The 24,199-nt window shown below is 42.0% G+C and overlaps 1 protein-coding gene across 2 annotated transcripts in view; it reads right to left on the reverse strand.

Moving 5' to 3' along the window:
- Wbp1l (WW domain binding protein 1 like) overlaps positions 1-23,154 on the reverse strand; it is a 58,721-nt gene extending 35,567 nt beyond the window's left edge. The window contains exon 1 of one of the 2 annotated variants that reach the window (XM_027929939.2): positions 22,963-23,154. In XM_027929939.2, coding sequence (XP_027785740.1) covers positions 22,963-23,049 — 87 coding nt within the window. In that variant the 5' untranslated portion in view covers positions 23,050-23,154. Of the gene's footprint in view, positions 1-1,535; positions 1,635-22,962 lie in introns of those variants that run through there. The other variant, XM_071610950.1, reaches the window with a different exon arrangement.
- Positions 23,155-24,199: the final 1,045 nt, after the last annotated feature.

The raw sequence follows: 24,199 nt of genomic DNA on the forward strand, positions 1-24,199 counted from the left end.
GGCTCAAGCGGTAGCGCGCTCGCCTGGCATGCGTGCGGCCCGGGTTCGATCCTCAGCACCACATACAAACAAAGATGTTGTGTCCGCCAAAAACTAAAAAATAAATATTAAAAAAAAAACAAACACAAAAAACTCTCTCTTCTCTTTAAAAAAAAAAGAAAAGAAAAAGGACTAGGTATGTAGCTCAGTGGTAAAGCACCCCTGGGTTCAACCTCCAGTACCAAAAAGTAAAAAAATAAAAAAGTATTATCTGCACTTCAAAGGTGGGGCTCAGAGGCAGGAAGCAGCTTGTACCCAAGACCCTGGGAAGCCAGGATATGAATGCAGGTCTTTCTGGCTCCCCAGCCCTGCTCTTTCCACTCTGTCAAGCAGGCCCTTCTCTCCCACCAGGGGTTGACATAGATGGGAGGCTTCATCCACCCTCTCTCCAGCGGCGCTCAACACTCCTGGGCTCGCTCACTCTGCCCACAGGTTAAAAGGACAGCTTTCTTGGAAGGGAAGAGAGGTGTTCAAATTGGGGTCACCACTTTATTGGCTGCATCAAAGGAACATGGAAAATTAACAAAGGCAGTAATGGAATGTTTGAGGATTTTCAGAGAAGCCTGCTTTTAAAAGAACCAAGTGAATCAAGAGATTTGCTTACCTAGCACTTTCCTCAGAGAGTCAACCAGCCTTCCCTCGCGGGTTCTGGTCTGAGCTCATCTGTGGCTTTTCCTGCCTGTCCGGGTGTGTGTCTGTCCCCACACCCTTACAGCCCTACCGCTTACAGTTACACATTCCAATACAGCCATGCCTCTCAGACCACAGAAGGGGTGGGGGTGACCAGCGCTCAGAAGCACTGGAACAAATAGTTGGCAGCAGCTGTGTTCTCTGCAGACAGCAGTTGGTCCTGGCTGCTGTTTTGTCACTCACACTAGGTTACGGTGTCCCTACTTCAAACAGCAGCTCACAAGCAATCAAATCTGCCACAAGGGTCCGTTTGCCTTACAAACTGGTCCATAGGGCCAAAATGGAGCCAATTCCACACCCTATCCCCCTGAGGTGTCCAGACATCCCTCAGCCACACAGCCCTGACCACATGCTTGAAAGGAAGAAAGCCTTCCAGAGCCTCCCCTACACAAAAACAGACCCGCCTCCTTCCCCAGCCCTCCCCCAGCCCCTTCAGAACCAAAGGACTCTCCTAATTTGCCCAATCAAAATGGAGTGGGAAGAAAGGGAGTTTTGAGCAAGAATCCCATTCTGTTTCTCCCGTCCCCAGCCTCACCCTTCAACTGTTCCTCCATAATGCTTCATAAATGGTTTTATATGTCTAATGGAAATCAGAACTAGGCAGCCCTAGAGCAGGGGGCCTAGAGGTCAGGAGCACCTAAAGCAAGCAAGCAGGAAAGACTGGAAATTTCTGTGTGGGAGCTGGCCTGTTAGGACGGCGAGATATCTTCTAAAATATTCCCTCCATCCCTAAAGCAGTAGTACAATTAACAGCTCCCACCCTTCTTCCCTTCCCCAGCCCAATCCAAGCAGAACCATTCAATTACCTGTCTAAGACCCAAAAGGAAAGGCATCCTGCAAGAGCATCATCCACACTAACGTTTGGAACAAAGGGCTCTGAAAAGTTAAGGTCTTGGAATAAGCATGGCCCTGGTGTGCCGGCTGCTCTGTGCTCCCAGTTAACCAGCCTTCCTGAGCAAAGAGAAAGTAAACAGAGTCCTGGGACCAGGCAGGCAGCTCCCTCCTTTCCCCTCACCGGCCCCCCCACACCGCCTGGCTCCGACCCACCCCCACCTTCTCGTGACATCTCAGACGCAGCACAGCCCAAGCTGTCTGCCAAGGGGGAAATGACATCAGTTCAGGCACAGTAGAAAAAACTTCAGACAGCTGCTACAGAATACTGAGGAGGAAGTGCTGCAACCTCCGATGCCAGTCTGAAGCCATGAGAGCCCACAGAGGGGCTACTGCCCCCCCCCATCAGCTCTTCTTACTGGGAGTAGTAAATCAAGCCTCGGGAGCTGAAAAGAGTGACACTTCTCTGAATAAGGATTGACTCTGTAACTCCAGAGGTATTGTTTCTCCTTCTTGGGAAAGAAAATCAAGCCCAGTGACTGTCAGTTTCACATAAACTTGCCACCACCACCCTTGCCAGAGTCAGTGTTCAATAAACAACATCACAGTAAGCCTGGCGGCCCCAACTTTCTCCAAAAAAGGGGGACAATTTGCAATGACAGGCTGCAGAGGTACCTCCTTTACCAGCTAAGGTAGGCCTTGCTACGTTGGACACTGACCTCTCAAGCCCTTGCTGGACAGGAGAGTTTATATTTCATAAACAAACTGAGGATGTACAGGTGCCAACATCTTTCCTCACTTGTCTTACAAAAGGTACAACAAGTCCCACGACAGCCTCCAAGTGGCCAGTAAAGCAGATCAGCTATATTTAAACCAACTCCTGTTTCAGAAAAGTTCACCCCGTTAGGTTTGTTGTATTTCCTTCCCTAAGCCCAGTTCATGGAGAAAAGGGTTCTCTAATATCAAACTCTGTCCAAGACACAAAGGCCCTGGGCTTGGACACCCAATCTGGCTTTTCCTAGGCAGTGGTCTAAGCCACCTCTCCCCTGGCTACCCTCCCTTGAACATCGAGGTCATAGCAGCTCTCCCCAGATCTGAATCCTAATCAAAGACAACACAAGGAAAGGATAAGAGATCCATGTTTAGATGTTGACTTGCAGAAATGACTCCCCCCCCCCCAGTGCTAGGGACTGAACTCTAGGCCACATACATGCTAAGCATGTGCTATACCCTGAGCTACATCCCCAGCCAAGAAATATCAAGAAGTCTTCAGAGGAATTTTGTAAACCCAAAGTTACTTTCTAATAACTTCTTAGACTGCAGATGACTTAAAACAAGTGTAGCTCACCTTTCTTTCTATTTTCTGCAGAATTTTCTTTCAGTAATATTTATCAAAGGCCTCCATGGCAGTGGCACTGTGCTAGGCATGACTCATGTCAGTCAGAAATGATTCCTGCAAATTAGTATCTGTAACCCCCACCTAGGACAATAAATTAGCAGTACACAACACTTAGAGCACAGCGAGGTGCCAAAAGTACTTTTTGATCATTAGAATCTAGCCAGACACACAATGTGCTTACTGCAGGTTGCTACTGATGGTCGAGGTCAGATTGACTTTTCTGACAAAAAATGAATGTGCCACGCTGGCTGAGCCATTTCCTGGAGGCTCAAGAATGGATTGCAGCCTCATTGCTATGGAGAAGAGAAAATGGTTGGTGTGTAAAGGGTGGCTTCTGCAGGTGTCTGGGGCTAAGGAGCCATTCTTTAGCAAATAATGTATTCTCAAGATGTGGTAAGATGGTCTGTCCCATAACCCTGACAACAGGCCAAACTGCTAGACAGACAAGGCTGGACATCAAGGCATAGCTACCCGGGGAAGTAGCTTTCAACCCCTTCCTCTCATTTCCTCAGTTCCCTGGCAAGCACTGGGAACCAGAAAACACGTGCAGCATTATTAACTTTGGCAAGTGAACTGGAGGAAAGCATGTCCTAGGCCGCCTGTGGGCAACTCTGGTCTGCACTGACCTAACAAGACAGACCAGCACCTGCAGTTCTCTGGCACAAGTACCATGGCATAAGTTTACCCATTCATTCATCCACACCCACTGAATGTCTATCATGTGCCAGGCATTGTTCTCAGCACTGGGGATACTGCCATGATCAAAACACCCTGAAAACCGTGCTTTGTGGGACTGGGATTGTAGCTCAGTGGTAGAGTGCTTGCCTCACCCGTGTGAGGCCCTAGGTTCGATCCTCAGCACCACATAAAAATAAACAAATAAAAATAAAGATTAAAAAAAAAAAAAAAAAACAAGGGCTGGGATTGTGGCTCAGCAGTAGAGCGCTTGCCTAGCACGGGTGGGACCAGGGTTCGATCCTCAGCACCACATAAAAATGAAGGCATTGTGTTGTGTCCATCTACACCTAAAAAATAAATATTAAAAAAAAAAAAAAATGCTTTGATGGGCTATGGAAAAGTTTTCCACATTTCTAAGTATTCATTAGGGGTGATCTTAGAAGAAGTGGAACTGCAATATCACTAGAATACTTTCTTAAGTATAAAAATTCAATCAAAATGATCACAATTGCATCACAGATTTCCTGATTTTCCCCTATTGAATCATCCTTTCATGGATGCTACTCAAGACAGTGTTTCTCATCAGCAATTAACTGGTTTATCTTCTTCCTGTGTGCAAGGCAGCATTTAACATGAGACATTACACCTACCACATCATATGCTCTAAAAAAGTGACTGTTGGCAATTTTTCTCACTAACCTACTTCTCTTCACCCTAGCCCCTTGCTGACTAACCTTCACCGAATACGAGATCAGGGGTGGGGGTAGGAGAAAAAGAGGCTGAACTGGCAAATTCAGATATTCCCAAGAAGGTGAGTTCACTTTCTAACATGCCCTAGAAATATCACCACAAGCTAGTGACAAAGAAGTCATCTTGGGATTTAAGAAGCAAGATGATCATTAGCCACTTCTGCTAGCCTGAAAAAAAAAAACAAAAAAAAAACTTTTATGTAAGTGATCCAGATTCATATATGATGGGCCAAAGACAAGACAAATCCTTCTTCAAATAATTTAAGTCATCTACCTGCCAATGCAAAATTAAATTAAAGGCTGAATCTACCAAATTAAAAAAAAAAAAAAAAAAAAGGCAAGTCACACTAAACTAGAATTAAGGAGGATTACATTGTTAAGCTACTGTAGGTTAACCACTGTTCATGGCCCCACGCAGTGTCTGAGTTAGAGATTCACAGACCCAGCTTCCTCTGACCTAGTGCAGAAAACCCTCAATCAGAGCACACTGAAAATGTTTCCGTTTGGACTGTTTAACTTACTGTTTAAGAAGACACACTGAAACAACATATATGTTCATGGATTCATTTTTTTACTCTAGTCAATTTAAGTATCTTTTGACAACATTTTTCCAGGCCGTCTATACATTTTTAATCTTTCAATTCTGAGACAGGATTAAAAAAAGAGACTTATTTGTTCAACTTTGACCATGAGCCAGATTCTACACCAGAAATTCTAACTAACCAATAACTCACTTGATGTCAAAACAATCTTATGATGAAATATTATTATCCTTACTATTCAGCTACAGAAACTGAGGCATATGGAATTCATGTGATTTGTTTTCTGTTGTTTTTCTATACTAGGGATTCAACCCAGGGACACTTAATCACTAAGCCACATCCCCAGCCCTTTTTTTATTTTGAGGCAGGATCTCACTAAGTTGCTTAGGGCCTCACTAAATTGCTGAGGCTGACCTCTAATTTGTGATCCTCCCGCCTCCCAAGACACTGGGATTACAGGTGCACGCCAGCTACCACACCCAACAAATTCATATAATTTGCTCAGTGTCATACAGCTAGCAGTGGGAGAACAAAAACTCAAAGTCTCTGTCTGGGTGCAGCGGTACACACCTGTAATCTCAGCAACTAAGGAGGCTGAGGCCAGCCTTGGCAATTTAGCAAGATCCTATCTCAAAATAAAATAATTAAAAGGGCTAGGGGTATAACTCAGTTATATAGTGCTCCTGGGTCTAATCCCTAGTCTCTCTCTCTCTCACACACACACACACAGTCTTTGGCACCAAAGACTTTTATGGTGACACAGGAGGTCAGATATTTGAAGACCAGAAGTTATAAATACAGAAAAAATAAACATTAAAAAACAGAACTGAGGTCTGCCACTTCTACTGGAGCTGACAGTGGTATTCTGGAGTGTGGAATCAGGGCCTGTGATTTCCGCTTTGGAGAGCAGCGTAACGTGAGGTAAATGACGGAGAAAGCTTAAAGTTCTCTCCTGTTCCCAACACAACAGATGCCCACACAGAGAGCAAGCTAGAGACATTCCTAGGCTTTGGCTCTCAGCTACCATAGGGGAACTGTTCCCTCCCTCACGTCATCTGGCCCACTGAGTCTAAAGAAGAATAGAGCTGAGGGCCAGGGGAAATCTTATTTTGCAATCAAGGAATCTGAAGAAAGAGGGTATCATCAGAACAGGACAGCAAATTGACAGGCTCAAAGGACAGGAGATAATCTCTAGACCTAAGGCCATTTTTATTTTCAGGAATTTTTGAGTCAAGGCTGCTTTGTAGCACAGCACGTATAAGACTTTTTTTTTTTTAATCTCTTTTTGAGTTTGGGTATAGATCTATTTAAGTGCCTTAAAGTTCTGGCTCAACAAAGAAGAAGTGCATACTAACTCAACCCCAAAAACAACCTGAGTGCCACAGAGCAAGTTAAACCAAGACATCTTCATATCATGAGCGTGAGGCTTCATGTTAATAAAAGGATCCTGAAGTAGTTTGGGGTAAAGCCATTGGTCATATTCCAAACCCAGATGAAAATCTGTAGAACTTTGCCAAGCAAAAATACGAAGGACTGCTTGGTTGCCAGAAACCAAGAATTCTAGCTTATCTATGTTCTGGGACTGGACAAAGGCAGACATGTAGTAAGCCTGCTGAGGCAAGAAATACACACCTCTCCTGTTTTCTGAGCAGGACAAGAAGTTCTACAAGTCATAGGCCTTATTCCTTCTACAAGGCATCCATAAAAACCCAAGTTGCTCTAACAACAATCTCACTAATACGCACCATTATAATGCACAAATAAAAACTTTTTTTAAGAAAGAAAGAAAACAAAACAACAAAGAACCCTATGGTTGCTTTCCTATTACTGCTTCAGGGAAGATGGTTGAGCAACAATCCTTGACTACAGTATATAATCACTTGCAATACATCAAAGGAAAATTACAACAGATATTGATATCTAATATTTTATAGACAAAAAAAACTTGAGCTTTAGAAAAGTTAAGTAACTCATTCAAGGATGCATACCCAAACCTGGCATGGCACACATGCCTAAAACCAACTACTTGAAAGGCTGAAGCAGGGGCATCACAAGTTCAAGGTCAGCCTGGCTGGATCAGTAAGACTCCACATTAAAAAAAAAAAAAAAAGGCTGGGGGATGAAATAATATTTTTATATTAATTATAAGTGTTGCTTTTTCCTCATTTGGGATTCAATTGCTACACTGAACAAAAATCAGTCTTGCCCTGGAGGATTGATTGATTGGTACCAGGGACTGAACTCTGGGGCACTCAACCACTGAGCCACATCCCCAGCTCTATTTTGTATTTTATTTAGAGAGAGAATCTCACTGAGTTGCTTAGAGCCTTTGGCTGGCTTTGAACTCAAGATCCTCCTATCTCAGCCTCCCAAGCTGCGGGGATTACAGGCATGCACCACCGCACCCAGTGATTTATTTATTTAATTACCCAGTTTGGAAGAAAAGACAGGCACACACAGAAGCAAACATAGAACTCTATGATAAATGTTAAGGAAGGTATAGAGATGGCAACACAAGAAGAGCACAAAGAAGGAATGTTGCAGAAAGATAGAATGGCCAAAGAAAGTTTTATCAAGAGATGGCTACTAGAACAATAAGTAGGGTTTGGGGAGGGAAAATGAGCACATTGAGCAGTGCCAACCATGAATAAAAGTATGGAAACGAGAATTGATGGATTATGGGGGAGAAAAACCAAAAAAAGACCTGAGTATGTGGAACACATCTGTAATCCCACCTACTTGGTAGGCTTAGGTGGAAGGATGGCAAACTCTAGGTCAGCCTCAGCCTCAGCAATTTAGCAAGACCTTGTCTGTGGGAGAGGGGGATGGCAAAGAACCATTGGAAGGAGAATGTGGAAGCTCCACACACATATGTATTTTAATTATCAGCACATTCTTCTTATGTGTGAAAATATTATGATGGGGCTGGGAATGTAGCTCAGTGGTAGAGCGCTTGCCTCGCACGTGTGAGGCACTGGATTCAATCCTCAGCATCACATAAAAATAAATAAATAAACCATCATTCTGTTGCTTTGATTATATTATTACTAAAATATGGCAAATCTTGGAGCTGGTTTTATTCTACTGCAGGGGTTGGAGGAGATGAAGGGAAGAAACCATGTCAATGGTACAGCCTCAGTCTTTTAGAAAGAGGGAAAGCCATGGTGGAGCACATCTGTAATCCCAGCAACTCAAGAGCTAAGGCAGGAGGATTCTAAGTTTCAGGCAACTTAGTGAGACCCTGTCTCAAAATAAAATTTAAAAAGGGGTTGGGGATATAGCTCAGTAGTAGAGAGCCCCTGGGCTCAATCCCCACTACTTCAAACAATAAAACAGTAAATTTTTTTATAATGATAAATAAATTAGTGAAAGCCAAAACTTGTTGAAAACAGTTTCCGGAAGTTTCTGCCTCTTTTTTTTTTTTAAAGAAAGAGAGAGAGAGAATTTTTTAATATTTATTTTTCAGTTCTCGGCGGATACAACATCTTTGTTTGTATGTGGTGCTGAGGATCGAACCCAGGCCGCACGCATGCCAGGCGAGCGCGCTACCGCTTGAGCCACATCCCCAGCCCCATGAAGTTTCTGCCTCTTGTTTCTCCATTCCTTAACAAGAAAATCAATCACTCCACAAATATAACTTTCATGGAAGTGCATTCATTGCCATTCCAGAGAGTTCAGGAGTTGTTAAAGCTCACCACTGACAGTGGGATTTGCTAACAGCTAATGGACTCTTGCTGGATCTGCACCTTGAGCTTCATCAAGTACAAGACAGCCTTGTTTGTTTTTGTACTAAAACACTAGATTTGTTTTTCCTACTTTGTAAACAATTCAACCCCAACCAAATTGGCAAGTAGCCAAGAATTACATGGAAATCAGTAAGCTACAGCTCAGGAATAACCCCAGACACATTTCATGCCTCCTAAACTAAAGATTAGAGAAAGAAGGCAGGGAATGTAGCTCAGTGGTAGAGGGCCTGCCTACCATGCATGAGGCCTAGGTTCCATCCCCCGCACTAGGGGGAAAAGGATTGGAATAAGAACAAAATGAGGGATACAGGTCACATCAACTATAAGATACATACCTAGATATAACCTAGAAAGAGAACTCCATCAGGAAAAGTAGGCCTCACAACCTCCACCAAATATGACTTCATCTTTTTACTTTTATGGAAACTCTGGGCAAGATAAAGAAAAACATGGTCCACTTTAAGTGGGACTACAGGCCCAATAGTAGCCGACCCCAGGAAAAGACTGACAGGCATCTCAGCTGAGTCCCTGGAAGCAGTTCTGGATGCTCTGGGTACAAGGTCACCAGAGCAGTCATATCTAGAGATCATCTTGGTTGTGCTTTATTTATTTACTTACTTATTTATTTTTGAGGTACTGGGCATTAAATCCAGATGTGATCTACCACTGAGTTACATCCCCAGTCCTTTTTATTTTGAGACAGGGTCTCACTAAGTTGCCCAGGCTGACCTCAAACTTGCATTCCTCCTGCCTCAGCCTCCCTAGTCACTGGGATTACAGGCATGCACCACTGTGCCTGGCTTGGTTTTGCTTTATAGAAAAATTCATTCATTTCTTGTGGGTCATCAACTAGTAGAGACATTTCACACTTGATGTTTTAGTTATTGTTTCCATGCCTATCTCCTAAAGTATAAGCAACTTAGGGGCAAGATGCATAACTTTCACTTCTGTGCCCCTTTACAGTACCAAGAAATGTCTTATACAAAGCAGGCCCTCAAGACAAGGCAGTTCCATGGATGAAGACATGAAGACTTAACAACAAAAGAGACAATCATCAAAAGGAATCTCTAGGGGCTGCAGCTGTGGCTCAGTGGCAGAGCACTTACCTAGCATGTGTGAGCACTGGGTTCAATCCTCAGCACCACATATAAATAAATAAAAAAATAAAGGTACATCAACAACTAAAATGTGTGTGTGTGTGTGTGTGTGTGTATAAGGAGAGCTGGGGCTAGGGCTCAGTGGTAGAGCACTTGCCTAGCATGTGCAAGGCCCTGGGTTCAATCCTCAACACCACATAAAAATAAATAAATAAAGGTATTGTGTCCAGTTAAAAAAAAGGAATCCCCAAACTTTAATGCTGATGACATTTTCCCAGCCACAGGAACCTAACAAACAGCTGCAAGATCAGGGAGCATCAACATATTACCCTGGGCTCAGGAGGTTTGATGCAAGGATTGGGAAACCCTCCACGTGTCTTATTATCTGTGCATCTCTAATTTCTCAGCTGAGGAATTTAAAGTACTTAAACCATCTCCAAAGCAAAATTCCCTTTCTCAAGCTAGAGCTGGGGCAATGATCTATATCCCCCTAGCAATAGTTTTTCAATTATAGGGAACAAGATGAAGCTGCTCTGGTTCTATCCAGATAACTCCATTAGCACACCTGGAAGCTGCCTTTTTTGCATAAAGGATTGTGAAACTTAATAAGGTCTAGCTGGAAACAGCTCATGGCACCATGCCTTCCTCATTTCCTGGATCTTACGCAAATCAAATATTAAATCCTCCCTCCTTCGGGTAGTTGGTAACCAAATCTACTCCAGGCCTAAGATTTCATGGTCAAAAACGCCAGAAGGAAACTTTAAGACAATTGATTCCTCTGATAGGCTGTAAGGTGGGGAAACTTCTGAAACACAAATGTCCACACACCAAGTAAAAGGATGACTACTAAATATAGTGAAACTGGAGAGGGAATCACAACCAGGGGCAAGGGATGCTTTCATCATATAATGCCCAATCACAGCCACACCTGAACCCTATATTTCCAGGTCCCAGGAGTGAGGCAACACAGAAAACCTTTAAAAAAAAAAAAAACACCTTCATCCTAGGAAAGCACTAAAGCAAAGGACATGCAGTGGCCAGCAAAAATGCCTCTGAGAAATCATCACCATCAAGGAGAAAAGCACACTGTCCTTTCCCTGAAATTATTAGCAGGGAGGGGTCAATGGCTTTAGACTAGAACCAAAGTTCTTAGACTCTTGAGAAACAAAGTTTTTCCAAGGTCTTTCACTGTGCTCAAAATTGCAGAAAAGGCACAGCTCATCCTGAGACACAATAAATCATCATCCTTATCCTTACAGAGAACTCAAGGATTTTGTTTAAAGGAAGCTCAATGAACTTCAAAAAAATACAGAGAATTCAATCTATTCAGAACTCAAGGTTTATAAACTACTTTCACATCCATCTTAGCTGTTTCCTTACGTCATCTGGCAACAGAGTATCACTATCCCCACTTGCCAGAGGGGTACACCAAAGGTCTGAAAATGTACAGTGACTTTGGAACAAGACCTTCAGTTTTCAATGGAAGGGACACCAGCAAGAAATGCCCAGAGGGAAGACTTTAGACTGTCAGCACCCTGGCATTCCAGACCTGGCTATGTGACCACCCCTAGTGACCCTGGGCCATTTAAATTCTCTGAGCCTCCTTATTTCTATCAGCATTGCCAGAGATGCTTCCAAGAGGCCAGTCATTTCTATGGTAAGAGGCCTACGTGACCGAAGAAGAGTCTCTTTTGGAAAGTCATGTGCATACAGTTAAGCCTCAAAAGAGTCCCTCCATTCAGAAGTCTGTTTAACCCCAAATCTCTTATACCTTTAGTACCAAACAAACCCCCTTTCTTCTGAATTCACAACATCATCATCTTGCCGGTCTTTCAAATTCTCCCAATTCTAAGCTCCATTTGCCCCTCAGCCACATTGCTCATCTGCAATGTCCCTGTACCCTAAGGGGAGGCACAGCCAGGCACAGGATGGAGACACAAGGCTTCTGCCCCAGGAGAACTAAAAGAGGAGAAAATATCCTGATAGGGTCTCTTCATTTTCCCATATCTCTCTAAACATTTGTGTGATCTCAGATAAGAAGATTATTCCAAAACTTCTCTCTACACTAACAATTGAGGGCAAAAGTCCTAAATTAAACTTTCACCACATACACTAAGCAACAGTTGGAAAAGGATATGTGGGTCAAAGAAAATGACAATGAGGTGTTTTGGAGGAGGGTAAGGTTTGCTATGACCTTCCTAGACTTCTTAAGGTAAAAACAAGAAAGGCTGAGGTTGAAAGAGTATTTCTGATACTCAGAGGATTGATGGGTACTCTTGGGAGTAACTTTCTTAAGCAGTAGAACATTCAGTGAGAGTGAATTACCTATGAAAACTTAAAAACTAAAAGCTGGGGCTGGGGATGTGGCTCAAGCGGTAGCGCGCTTGCCTGGCATGCGTGCGGCCCGGGTTCGATCCTCAGCACCACATACAAAGATGTTGTGTCCGCCGAAAACTAAAAAATAAATAAATAAATATTTAAAAAAAAAACTAAAAGCTGGGCACAGTGACATTTGCCCATAATCGCAGCTAACTGGGATACTGAAGCAGGAGAATCACAAGTTCAAGGCCAGTATGGACAATATAGCAAGATCCAGTCCTCCACTCCACTCCACCTCACCAAAAAAAGGAAAAGAAAAAATAAAATTCAAGAACTGTTATAATTAGTAAGTTTTCTAACACAATTTTTATTCCTGGATCATATTTAATTCTTATGTACAAGATTCTATCCTATAACATTAAGGAATTACTGTCCATTTTTTAGGGTGTGATAAGGTATAATGGTGATGTTGAGGAACAGAATGCTTATCTTTTGGAAATAGAAAATTATTTATTAATGATATGCAGTCTGCAGCATGCTTCAAAATAATTTCACTGGGATGAATGGAAGTTAAGGCAAGACAGGCCATGGCTTGACACATTTCTGAAGCTGGGAGGCATGTACATGGGAGTTCATTATACCATTCTTTCTTTTTATTTTTTCGTGTGTTTAAAATTTTCCATAGGGGGAAAAAATTAAAGGATTTTATTCTAAGCAATGATACCAAAATAATATGAAGTTTTTCAGAGCCCTCAAAAGAACTAAGGAATACCAAAAGCACAAGCAACAAAAGAAAAAAAAAAATAGACAAACTGGTCTTCACCAAAATTAAGAACAGTTGTGCTTCAAAGGATACAATCAAGGAAGGATATGGGAGAAAAATGCTTGCAACTTATATATCCAGTAAGGGGCTAGAACAGATTTCTTAACTGTGGGACTCTTCAGAGGCTTAACTACAAGCACATACATGAACTCCTCAAAAGAGATGGCAGATTCCTCTGGCCTCTTATCACAGAAATGGCTGACCTTCGAGGCATCCTTGGGCAATGCTGATAGAAATAAGGAGGCTCAGAAAGGTTGGTTGGTCCACCGCACGAGACTGGTGGTAGAATGGCCAGGTCTGGAATGCCAGGATGCTGACAATCTACATTAAAGGAAAAATTTCCCCAGGGCATCATTTGCTGGAATCACACAAAGACCTCTGTCCCTTCAGTCGACACAGGACTTTAAAATGGGAAAAGAGCCAGGCACATGGTGCATACCTATAATCCCAGTGGCCCCGGAGACTGCGGCAGGATAAATCACAAATTCAATGCTAGCCTCAGCAACTTACAAAGGCCCTAAGCAACTTAAGGAAAACCTGTCTCAAAATTAAAAATTTTTAAAAAGGGCTGGAGATTGGGCTCGGTGGTTAAGCACTACTGGGTTCAATTCCTGGTACCAAAAAAATAAATTAATTAATTAAAAAATAAAAATAAAACCCTCTATGAACAAATGAACAAATCTTAGATCACAGCATAGGGAAGCCTTAAGATTTCCACAAGGATTTAAAAAAAAAAAAAAAAGCTAACATTTACTAAGTGTTTACTATGTGGCAAGCACTATTCCACTGTATAAATATTAACTCAAATAAACTGTCATACTAACCACATGAGCGAGGTACTATTATCCCTATTTTACAGATGAGAAAGCCAAGTTAATTAGCCCAAAGAGAGATGGACAGTAAGAGAAGCTCTAGCTTCAAATGCAGGTAGTCAGGCTCCTGAGCCTCCACTCTTAGCAATGTTTCTTGCAAGTGTCCCTGCTTCTGGGATGAAAGGTCAGGCACAGTCAAGACTGGTGTGCCATATAACAATTGGAGCTAACCTCCAGAATATACCTACCTAACCTCTTCCAAGGACCCACAAACCACTTCCTTAGCACCTGGGCAGGCTAAGGCTCACTGCCCTTGGGCAAACACTGTTCCATAATAAAAGGAGTTATGAAGTGGAGTCAGGGAGAAGTGAGCTAAGCAATTGAGAATGACAGGCTTTGGAGGAAGTAGAATGAAATGTTCCCATGGTGCCTACGGTTAAGAGTCAGAAGGCAGATCTTCAAGGGTAAGTGTAGAGTGTAGGTAAAGTATAGCTTACTCATGTGTGGGGGGAATGAGCCCTTGCACATCCAATTGATGAGAATGTAAACTGACAGAACCATTTTGGAGAGCAACATGGCATTATGTACCCCAACTTTTAAATGCACACACCCTACGTTTAAAAGCACATACCCCATAATCCCCAATTCCATGCCCAGGAATCTAATACAAACTTCAGAAAAAAATAGGTCCAACACTCACCCAAGCACTGTGTGAAATGACAAAAGCTTACCACAACCTATGTCCATCTATGGAGAAGTGGTTAAATAAATCATATTTAAAAGTCCGATATAGGGGCTGTAGCTCTGTGGCAGAGCACTCACCAGCAAGTGTGAGGCACTGGGTTCGATCCTCAGCACTACATAAAAAATAAATAAAGATATAAAAAAAATAAAAAATAAAAGTCCTCTATATACACACATACATGACCATATACATATATATACATGTATATATAGAGAGAGATATATGGAAACCCACCCTTGATATATTGTTCAGGCCCAAATTAAGAACACGACCCTCACCAATTTTGTTTGTGTATATGAACCATATGAATATATAGCATTAGCAGAAAAACCATCAAAAAGAAATATCAAACCATGAAATTTCACTTTTTAAACATTTTTTAATTTCTGTGTTATCCACCATTGTTATAAGCGTGTATTCCTTTTGTGTATTTACAAACTGATGTAAAAAAGGTAAAAGATTTCTGGGTGTGGTGATGCAGGCCTCTAATCACACTACTCAGGAGGCTGAGGCAGATTGCAAGTTTGAGGTAAGCCTGAGCAACTTAGCAAGACCCTGTCTCAAAATAAAAAGACTGATGATGTAGCTCAGTGGTAGAGCACATGCCTAGCATGTGCAAGGCCTGGATTCAATCCTCAGTTCTGCAATAATAATAATAATAATAATAATAATAATAATAATAATAATAATAAAGCTCAAAGGAAAGCCGCAATCAACTCTAAGGAAGGTAAATGGGAAGACCATAGCAGATGTTCTGCCAAATTGCACTGGATCAGGTTTTCTGCAAGAGGATTTGCACATTTAAAGATAAATTAGCCAAAGAAAACAGAAGGAACAATCAGGACAACTCTATATTCAAATTCCCAAGAGCACACTTCCTCTTCCAAATGAACCACTAAGGGAAAAAATTTAGATCAGATCAATAAAAATAATAAGCTGTGGGTTTTTCTTTTCGTTTCTATGTTTAGTGAATCTGTCAGGTGGAATTTTAGATGAGGAAGATAAATTAGGAGACAGCAAACTAAAAAGCATTGTGTAGAATTTTGAGAACCATGAATATTTTCTCCATGAACACATGCCTGGGATCTGAAAGAATGTGTAATAAAAAAGTATTACAACATAAGATTCTTCTTGCTAGATACTCAAAAATCAAAATAGACATGTTTTGTAACTTCATTCTACGACCCACCCTTCCAAGCCACAAGTATTCTTGCAATGTCTTACATTTATTTTCATCTCTTCCAAGATAAGTTTAAATTAAATTTCTTAAAACACCTGAGATCTTGGATCAAAACTTAGCCTCGGCAGTGTGATGACGATGGCATCAGGAGCAGAAGATACACGGCTTGACTGTTTTCCCACAGAAGAAAGTGTGGAAAGTAGGAAACCAAAAGTAAATAAATCAGAGCTATGGGAATGTAACTGAGTAAGCCAGAGTATCCCAAAAACTCCACTCTGTGCAAGACTGGTGATCAAAAGTCTAGGAGGATGACCTACTTTCATTCCCACACTAGGAAAGCCCAGAATTATATCAACAAGCCACAGAATTCAGTAAGATGAGATTTGTTTCCCCTTTCTTGACCTCCCAGGTTGTAACATTCTAGATTTATTTGTGTTTCTTTGTGGTTTTCACAGCCCATGAAGAGTTCAGGCCAGACTTTGCTCCACCTAGTGGAAGTGCAAAGCATGGTCCACAGAGAGTGATCACAAACCAGACCTTAGTCAAGTATGCCACTCAGAAGGCAGGTCACCAAAAGCCACCATTACTGCTCCTTGCCACTTTCTGCCACAGCTCTTCTGGCTATGCAATTAACCATAAGATTAGGGGCCCCAGTATCCATGACTGGGGCTTTAGGGGCAAGGGATTAACCCAAGTCACTGTAGTACCTAGATTATGATGGTCCCTCGATTATTAGACCTAAGAACTGTAAGAAAGGCGAGGCAGAGGCCCTCTGAGGAGTATGAATGGCCACGCATTCAAATAGTAGTTGGAATTCTGAATCCAAAGTCATCCAAGATACCCACAGCACCCATAAAGACTTGTCTGCTGGTGTCAGGCACCCACTGATCAACTGCAACCTGAGGACCTGAAAAAGAGCAGCTTTCTTTTTAGATACTGCAACCCTGACAGTCCAGGACATTTGGCTTCCCCTGTGGAGACGCTGAAAACACCTAATGGTTTCTGCAGGCTAGGTATGTGTAAGAGAAAAGCAGTGATCTCGAGGCCAAACATGAGCACAGCCTCAAGATTTGGACTGGGGAAAGGAAAAGTTCTAAGAACATGACTCAGTTCAGATTGGTTATGGGATGTGGAGGACACTTAGTAAAGAAAGGAATGGCCATCATGCTTTCACTGGGGTAAAAACAAATTATGTTCTTAAACCACAAGGGCAGATCAAAGCAAGAGGAAAGAGAACTCAAAATTGGGTGAATATGGGAGGCTCACCTGTCCACTGAACCACAGACCAGATTGCTTTTTCCAAAATGTTTGATGTTGGCTGACCAAACAGCTGTATGGAAAAGTACCTCATTAAGATTCAGCACATTAAAGCTTTAAACTGCTCCACCTAAAACTTGTCAGAGGTTATTTCATGCAGTTCACCATATTGTTTTCTTCTGTTAGAAGGGCTGAAACTGCAATAATAAGCTGGAACTGGTAAAAAGAGTAAGAACCACTAACCCAGGGCTTCTCCACCTCAGCACTGACATTTTGGATCAATTCTTTGTTGAGAGGCTATCCTGAGTAATGGGATGTTTAGTAGTATCCTTGGCCTTTACCCAGACGTCAGCAGCACTCCCACGTTGTCCAAACCAAAAATGTCCAACCACAAATGTTCAGAATCCAGGACAAAAGTTCTCTGGAGCAGGCCAAGTTATTCCTGATTGAGAACCACTGTTCTAAACACAGATTTACCATGAAAAGTGATTTACACAGCTAAGAAATCACAGGGACAAACCTAAGCCCAGACACAGAGTAGAATCAAGGAAATCGTGTTAAATTTCCCAGATCTCAGTTTCTGAACTTAGTGTGGGAGTTGATGCTAACTTGCTAACCACAATGCACTTGAGGACCACCAATAACAATGATAATTATTACACTTAATCATTAACTATATTCCAAGAGCTTTACATACATTGTATCTTTTCCCCTCATGTCAACCTTATAAGATTACTTTTATTTTAGTAGAGGAAGAAACTGAGGTACAAAGAGGTTAAGTAACTTGCTCAAGAATAGTGGGGCGGGGGTTGGCTGGGGCTGAGTGGAAGCGCACTTGCCTGGCATATATGAGGAACTGGGTTCAATTCTCAGTACCAAGTAAAAATAAATAAAATAAAGGTCTATCAACAACTTGAAAAAAAAAAGAGTAGTGTCAGGGGCTGGGGACATGGCTCAGTTGGTAAAGAACCTGCCTCACATGCACAAGGCCCTGGGTTCGATCCCTAGCACCACAAAATAAAAAAAGAATAATGTCAGATTTGGAACTCAGATCACCTAACCCCAGTGCCCATGATGTTACCACCATGTTAGACTGTACCAAATCCCCACACTGGAAAGCCATTAAATCAGCATTGTCTATTATGTAGTCATTAGCCCCATGTAACTATTTAATTTAAATTAATTAAAATTCAACATTATGCCACTTTGGAAAGCAGTCTGGCAGTTCTTCAAAAAGTTACAGAGCTATCATATGACCCAATAAATCCCCTACTGGTATATACCCATTAGGTATAGAACTGAAAACGTCATCACAAAAACTTATACACCAATGTTCATAGGAGCATTATTCATACTAGCACAAAAGTGGAAACAGCTTATCAACTAATGAATGGATAAATAAAATGTGGTACATCCATACTACTGAATATTAATTGGCCATAAAAAGGAATGAAATACTGATATATGCTACAACATGGATAAACCATAAAAAAACATTATGGTAAATAAAAGAAGTCAGTAATGAAAGACCACAAAGCATGTGATTTCATTCATATTAAATGTCCAGAATAGGCAAATCCATAGAAACAGAAAATAGATTAGTGGTTGCTAAGGGCTGGTAGAAGAGGGGGTGGAATGGGGAGCTAGTAGCTATTGGGTTTCTTTCTGGTGTGATGAAAATGTTCTAAAATTAGATAGTGTGATAGTTGCAAGATTCTATGACCAGAGTAAAATAAACAATTCATGTAAGTTTAATAGTGTGAATTTTTTGTCACTGAATATCTCCATAAAGTTGATACAAAAAAATGATTAACAATTCAGTTTCTTATGTATCCTAGTCATAGCTTAAGTGCTCTCGACATCCAGATGTGGCTATGTGGCTAATGAACTGGACAGCACAGGGAGAAGTAATATCCAGCAGCACAGGAAAGTTCTACTGGACAATGCAGCCTTGGACAAATAGATGAAAACCCTCAACCATCTGACCACAGCTTCCCTTCAAGACTCACCTACTTTTTCATTCCTCTACAAGCCCACATTCAAAGCTTCCACAGACCATGTTATCACCTTCAAATACACCTTCCTTTATTCTTCTGCCTTTGATAGGGTCTTGCTAAAGCTGGCCTCAAATTTATAATCCTACTCAGTCTCTAGAATTACAGGCATGGGCCACTGCACCTGATTTGGACTAGACTTTAAATATTGATAAGAAACAGCACTGTGGTGCATGCCTGTAATCCTGCTACTGGGGAGGCTAAGACAGGAAGATCTCCAAGTTTGAGACCAGTTTCAGCAATTTAGGAAGACCTGGTCTCAAAACAAATGATAAAAAAAGGCCGGGGTGTGACTCAGTGGTTAAGTGACCCTAAGTTCAATCTCCAATACCAAAAATAAAAATAAAAAATAAAAGTCTAGTCTAAAAGCTCCTTCCTCTATGAAGCTTTCACTATGTCCTCATCTTCCTCTTGCCCCAGAGAAATCAATTGTTCCTACTGTCCTTTGTTTGCACTACCACATCAGCACTGAACCCTCTAGATTATAATTCATTGTGTGTATTATGTGTCCTTCCACAAGATCACCAGCTCCTTGAGGACAGAGATTCTCTTTTGCATTCGATGGTTTCCAGAGCCTACCAATAATAGCCAATAATGCTAGACTTCAATAAGTATCTATTTTCTGAATTCTACTGAATTCTAGTACAAGGACTTACAGGAACTCAAGATGCTGATTTTAGACAAATGCTCAAATAAATGATGGTTTGATGCCATTTGTAAGAAAAGAGAAATGGAGTAGGGTTTTCCCAGGCTGAGTAAAGGTGAAATACAACTTGGAGTATGGTGGTGGTGGGGGGGGGGGGGGGGGGACAGCAGGAACTGGGGCCCCATCCAACTCAAAAGTTTTAAGCTTGGCAGAGGAAAGGTAAGGAATACATCTCTAGAGATTTGTGCCCAGACCACTGGCTGAGCCACCTGATAGAAAAAGACATTTCTACTAAGACTTATTTTAAATAACAGAGTCAAATATTCTGGTTGAATCTAAACATTAGAAAAAAATAAGCTCTATCTCAACCACAATTTAACTGAAGGAAACAAATGCCAAGGCTTCCCTGTTTAGAAACTGCTGCTTTTGTAGTCTTCACAAATTTAAAGAATCATATCTGTGAATCACAGTGACCCATACAAGAGTTAAATCTAAGTTTCTTTTTTTTTTTTTTTTTTTTGAAAGCGCAGGAAGTACCCTTTTTATTTTTTAAGAGAGAGAGAGAGAGAGAATTTTTAATATTTTATTTTTTAGTTCTCGGCGGACACAACATCTTTGTTTGTATGTGGTGCTGAGGATCGAACTCCGGCCGCACGCATGCCAGGCGAGTGCGCTACCACTTGAGCCACATCCCCAGCCCCTAAATCTAAGTTTCTAATCACATAAGTGAGCCAGGCTGATGAACTTTCCTGGGCCCACAAGGCAAGAAATGGCTGTCCCAATGCAGATCTGGTAACAGGAAAAGCAAGCCACCTGTAAATATCTTATACTTCTGATACTAAGATTATATGCAATAAAAGATTATATTTAATAGATCCATTTCAGGGGGAAAAAATGCAATGCAGAACCCATACCATTTTCCATACAGAATGAGTACAGCAAGTCCTCAATTCAAAGTGAGCTAAAATGCTGAAATAAGGACAGTGAGTACCTGAAGTACATTCTATACCAAAGGGTCTCTGGGTTGTTTTTTTTTTTTCTTTACTAATTCGTACATGCCAAAAAACAAAACAAATCTAAATTGTGGTGGATTCAGAGTTAATAATTATATTGTAACTTCCATTCCAAAGGTTAAAATTCAAAACACAAACCTCATTACAAATATCTAGTACTCTTGGTGTGGGGTGAGAGCATGTAGGAGGATTAGGAAGAGGGCAGCAGCTCATTACAAAAATTTTCCCTTCTCTGCAGGAACTGTAACCCCTTAATAGACTGGTCAGTACTAGCACTCATCTGAACAGAACAAAGTACAAAAGCCACCCTATCCCCAAAATAAGTATTCGAAATGCTAGAAATAATGATAAGAAAGCAGCCTGTGATCAACAAGCTGTAATTAGAACAAGAAACTGAAGAGCCTCTTCCACATCTTCAGATTATCTCCAATGCTCCAGGACCTGGTAGAAATAGCCATTTTCCATCCTTCTTGCAAAGTGGATCCACTTCCTACCACCAATCAGCCAACCTCCAAAGACTCAACCACTCCTGAATTAACCCTCTAGCAAGATTATTTATTGGTTAGGGGGAACAGCCTTTCACAGATACTTTCAGAAATAACACATATGCAAAAAAAAAAAGTTTTTGTTCTATATTTTGTTCTGTCAACACCTATACTACTTAACTTTGCCAGTCTTGAGAGTTATAACTTTTCTAGTTGACAAAGAAAATTTATGTCACCTGCCACTTTATGACTTTTAACCAGGAAAACAAAGAACCTCAAAGAACCCTAAAGGGTCCTAGCCCTAGAAAAGTTTATAAGCCAGACCAGAAAATGAGCTCTATTTATTGCACATGTTATTTCTAATGCACATAGATAAGTTCTGAGGAAAAATCAGACACTCAAACAGATAAATGGAGAAACAAATTTATAAACATAAAATGGAATATTATTTAGCCATAAAAAGATGTGAACTACATGCTATAATGTGAATGGTCCTTGAAAACACTACATTAAGTGAAAAGAAGCCAGACACAAAAGACCACATATTGCAGGGTTCCATTTACATGAAATATCCAGAATGAGTAAATACATCAAGACAGAAAGCAAATTGGTTATGACCAGGAGCTGGAGGGAGGACAGAAAGCAACCGGTTAATGAGGACAGGATTTTCTTTGAGTGATGAAAATGCTTTGGAATTAGACAGAGGTGGTGGTTACACAACATTGGGACTATAAAACACCACCAAATTGTTCACTTACTGTTAATTTTGCTATGTGAATTTCAACTCACTTAAATAGTAATGGGCAAAACAAAATGCATATGTTCAAAGGCAGACCTTAAACTCCTAAGGAAAAGATTAAGTATTTTTGCTGGCACTCTATTTCTGTACTTGATCACAACATGAAGTTCAAGTGCAAAGTTGTATGGCCTTGGCCACTGTGCTATCTGTATGTTATTGTCTGATGCCTTTCTTAAAGACTGGGGAGAGAATGGAAAGTGAAGTAAATAAAATAACAAAGCCTTGCCAAATTTAAGGAAGGAGGGGTGATTCCCCCTACTGCACCCCACCCAATTTGGCACCAAGAGTAACGCTCCCATTAAGGTTTCGAAATGCCAGCAGGAGTTGGAATCAGCACAAGCAAGCTTCTCTGCCTGGATAGAGCAAGCCACCTAGCAAGAAAAGCTGGGGTGCTCCATTTGCTGCATCAGAACCACCCTTTGCTCAAAAGGCCTCAGATCAGCATCAGTGACTTCCTCTCCCTGACCAGCCAGCCTAAAGCAAGGGCTTCTTGTAGTCCAAGTGTGCCCCTCCTCTTAAGGGGTTCTCACTCTACTTCATTCCACCTGCCTTCCGAAAGTCCTGCCTCCAACAACGTGCCACCAAGGTGCCATGCTATACATCATTAAAAAATGGAGCCAAGATGTCCTCAGAACTTCCCCTTGTCCAGCCTGAAATAAATATACTCTCAAGCCAGCTCAGTAGCCTGCCTGCCCCCTCTACCTCACACACACAGACGTGCACACAGTCTTGCTGCCTCGGACACTAGCTGGGAGGGGACATTAATGAGACTCACATGCCCCAATGTGGCACCAACACTCAATTAACAGTCACCCCAGAGCACCTAACATACTTGCCATCTCAAAGGAGCCTCATTCGCTTAGCACCATGCCTGCCACCAAAACAGTCACAGGTGTCCCTCAGCTAAACACGACGCCCCCTTAGCTCCAGTCAACGCTAGGCATGGGCGCCATCTCAAACCCCTCAACTCTTCGCAACTACACTCCTTCAGACCCCTCCACCCAGGCCTCGACGACCTTCAAGCCCCCAGCCTGGCCCGGACGCCCCCTCCTCCTTACCTGCGGGGGTTCAGCCCTGACTGACAGGGGGCTGGGCAGCGCCTGGAGGAGCAGGAGCGCCATGCCACCCAGGAGCCTTCTCTCCATCCCCCTCCTGCTCCTGCTCCTCCGCCACGGCGCCGCCACCTCCCTCCTCCTCCCTCTCTTCTTCCCTCTTCTTCCTTCTTCCCTTCTTTTCCTGTTTCACTCTCCCCTCCCGCTTCCGGCTCTGCTCCACCCGCCCCAGGCAAAACACCCTCCCAGACATGGAGGAGGGCCTCCAGTCCCAGCAGCTCATTGGCTTCTGACCTTCGTCCATTGATCAAATTATCTGTCGATCAAACATGGGTCTTGCCCACTCACGAGGTAGACCTGAGAAATTCAGCCAATGAAAAGTAGGAGGAAACCGGGACATCTTGAGTGCTGCGAGATGTTGTAAACGCGTCCCGCCCAGCGGAGAGTGGCGGAAGTAGCCAGATTAGAGGGTGGAACTTCCAGAAAAATGTGGAATCTATAGCGGATGCAGCCATTTTGAGTGTGGCGGAAATGATGGTTCCACAGGTCAACAAAAAAGAAAAAAAAAAAGGATATGAAAGGAAGAATATGATAATTCAAAAGGGTGTTTTGAAAATAAGTTATTTCCAGGGGCTGGGGGTATAGTTTAGTTGGTAGAGTGCTTGTCTCTCAAGCACATGGCCCTGGGTTCAATCCCCAGCACCAAAAATAAGAAGTTATTTCCAGAAGGTAACTGAGCGCTCCTACAGGAAAGCAAAATTGCTCTAAAAATATTTGAGGGTTTTTTTTTTTGTCTTGAAGCACAACTCCATTACCAGAGTCCCTCTTCCAGATTCAAACCACCCAAGAAGTAACTTAGGTCCATTTGAATTCCCTATTAGATAGTACCTTCACCTGAGGCAGTGCTTTCCCCCTCAAGTTGCAGGGACAAAATTCTATGACTCCAACTCAGAAATCGCTCTGAAATCCACCTCTCATTGCTTCAATCCGTGTTCTCAAATGGATAAATAAAAATGGCCTCCCTGATCCCCTGCAGAGCCTGGATTCTTCCACGCACCACAGCAACAGTGCTGTACCCTATAAAGCCAAACATTGTGTTGACAACTTCCCCTTTTAAAATACTTCAACTATCTACAGGATATATAGTTCAAGCTTCCCAATATGGTCTTCTCTGTGACCTGATCCCCATCTACTTTTTATCTCACTGCCAACCATTACATTGTCCCAAATGCACCACTCACAC

The sequence above is a fragment of the Marmota flaviventris genome, chromosome 4 (genome assembly GCF_047511675.1).
Source record: "Marmota flaviventris isolate mMarFla1 chromosome 4, mMarFla1.hap1, whole genome shotgun sequence".
NCBI lineage: Eukaryota > Metazoa > Chordata > Mammalia > Rodentia > Sciuridae > Marmota > Marmota flaviventris.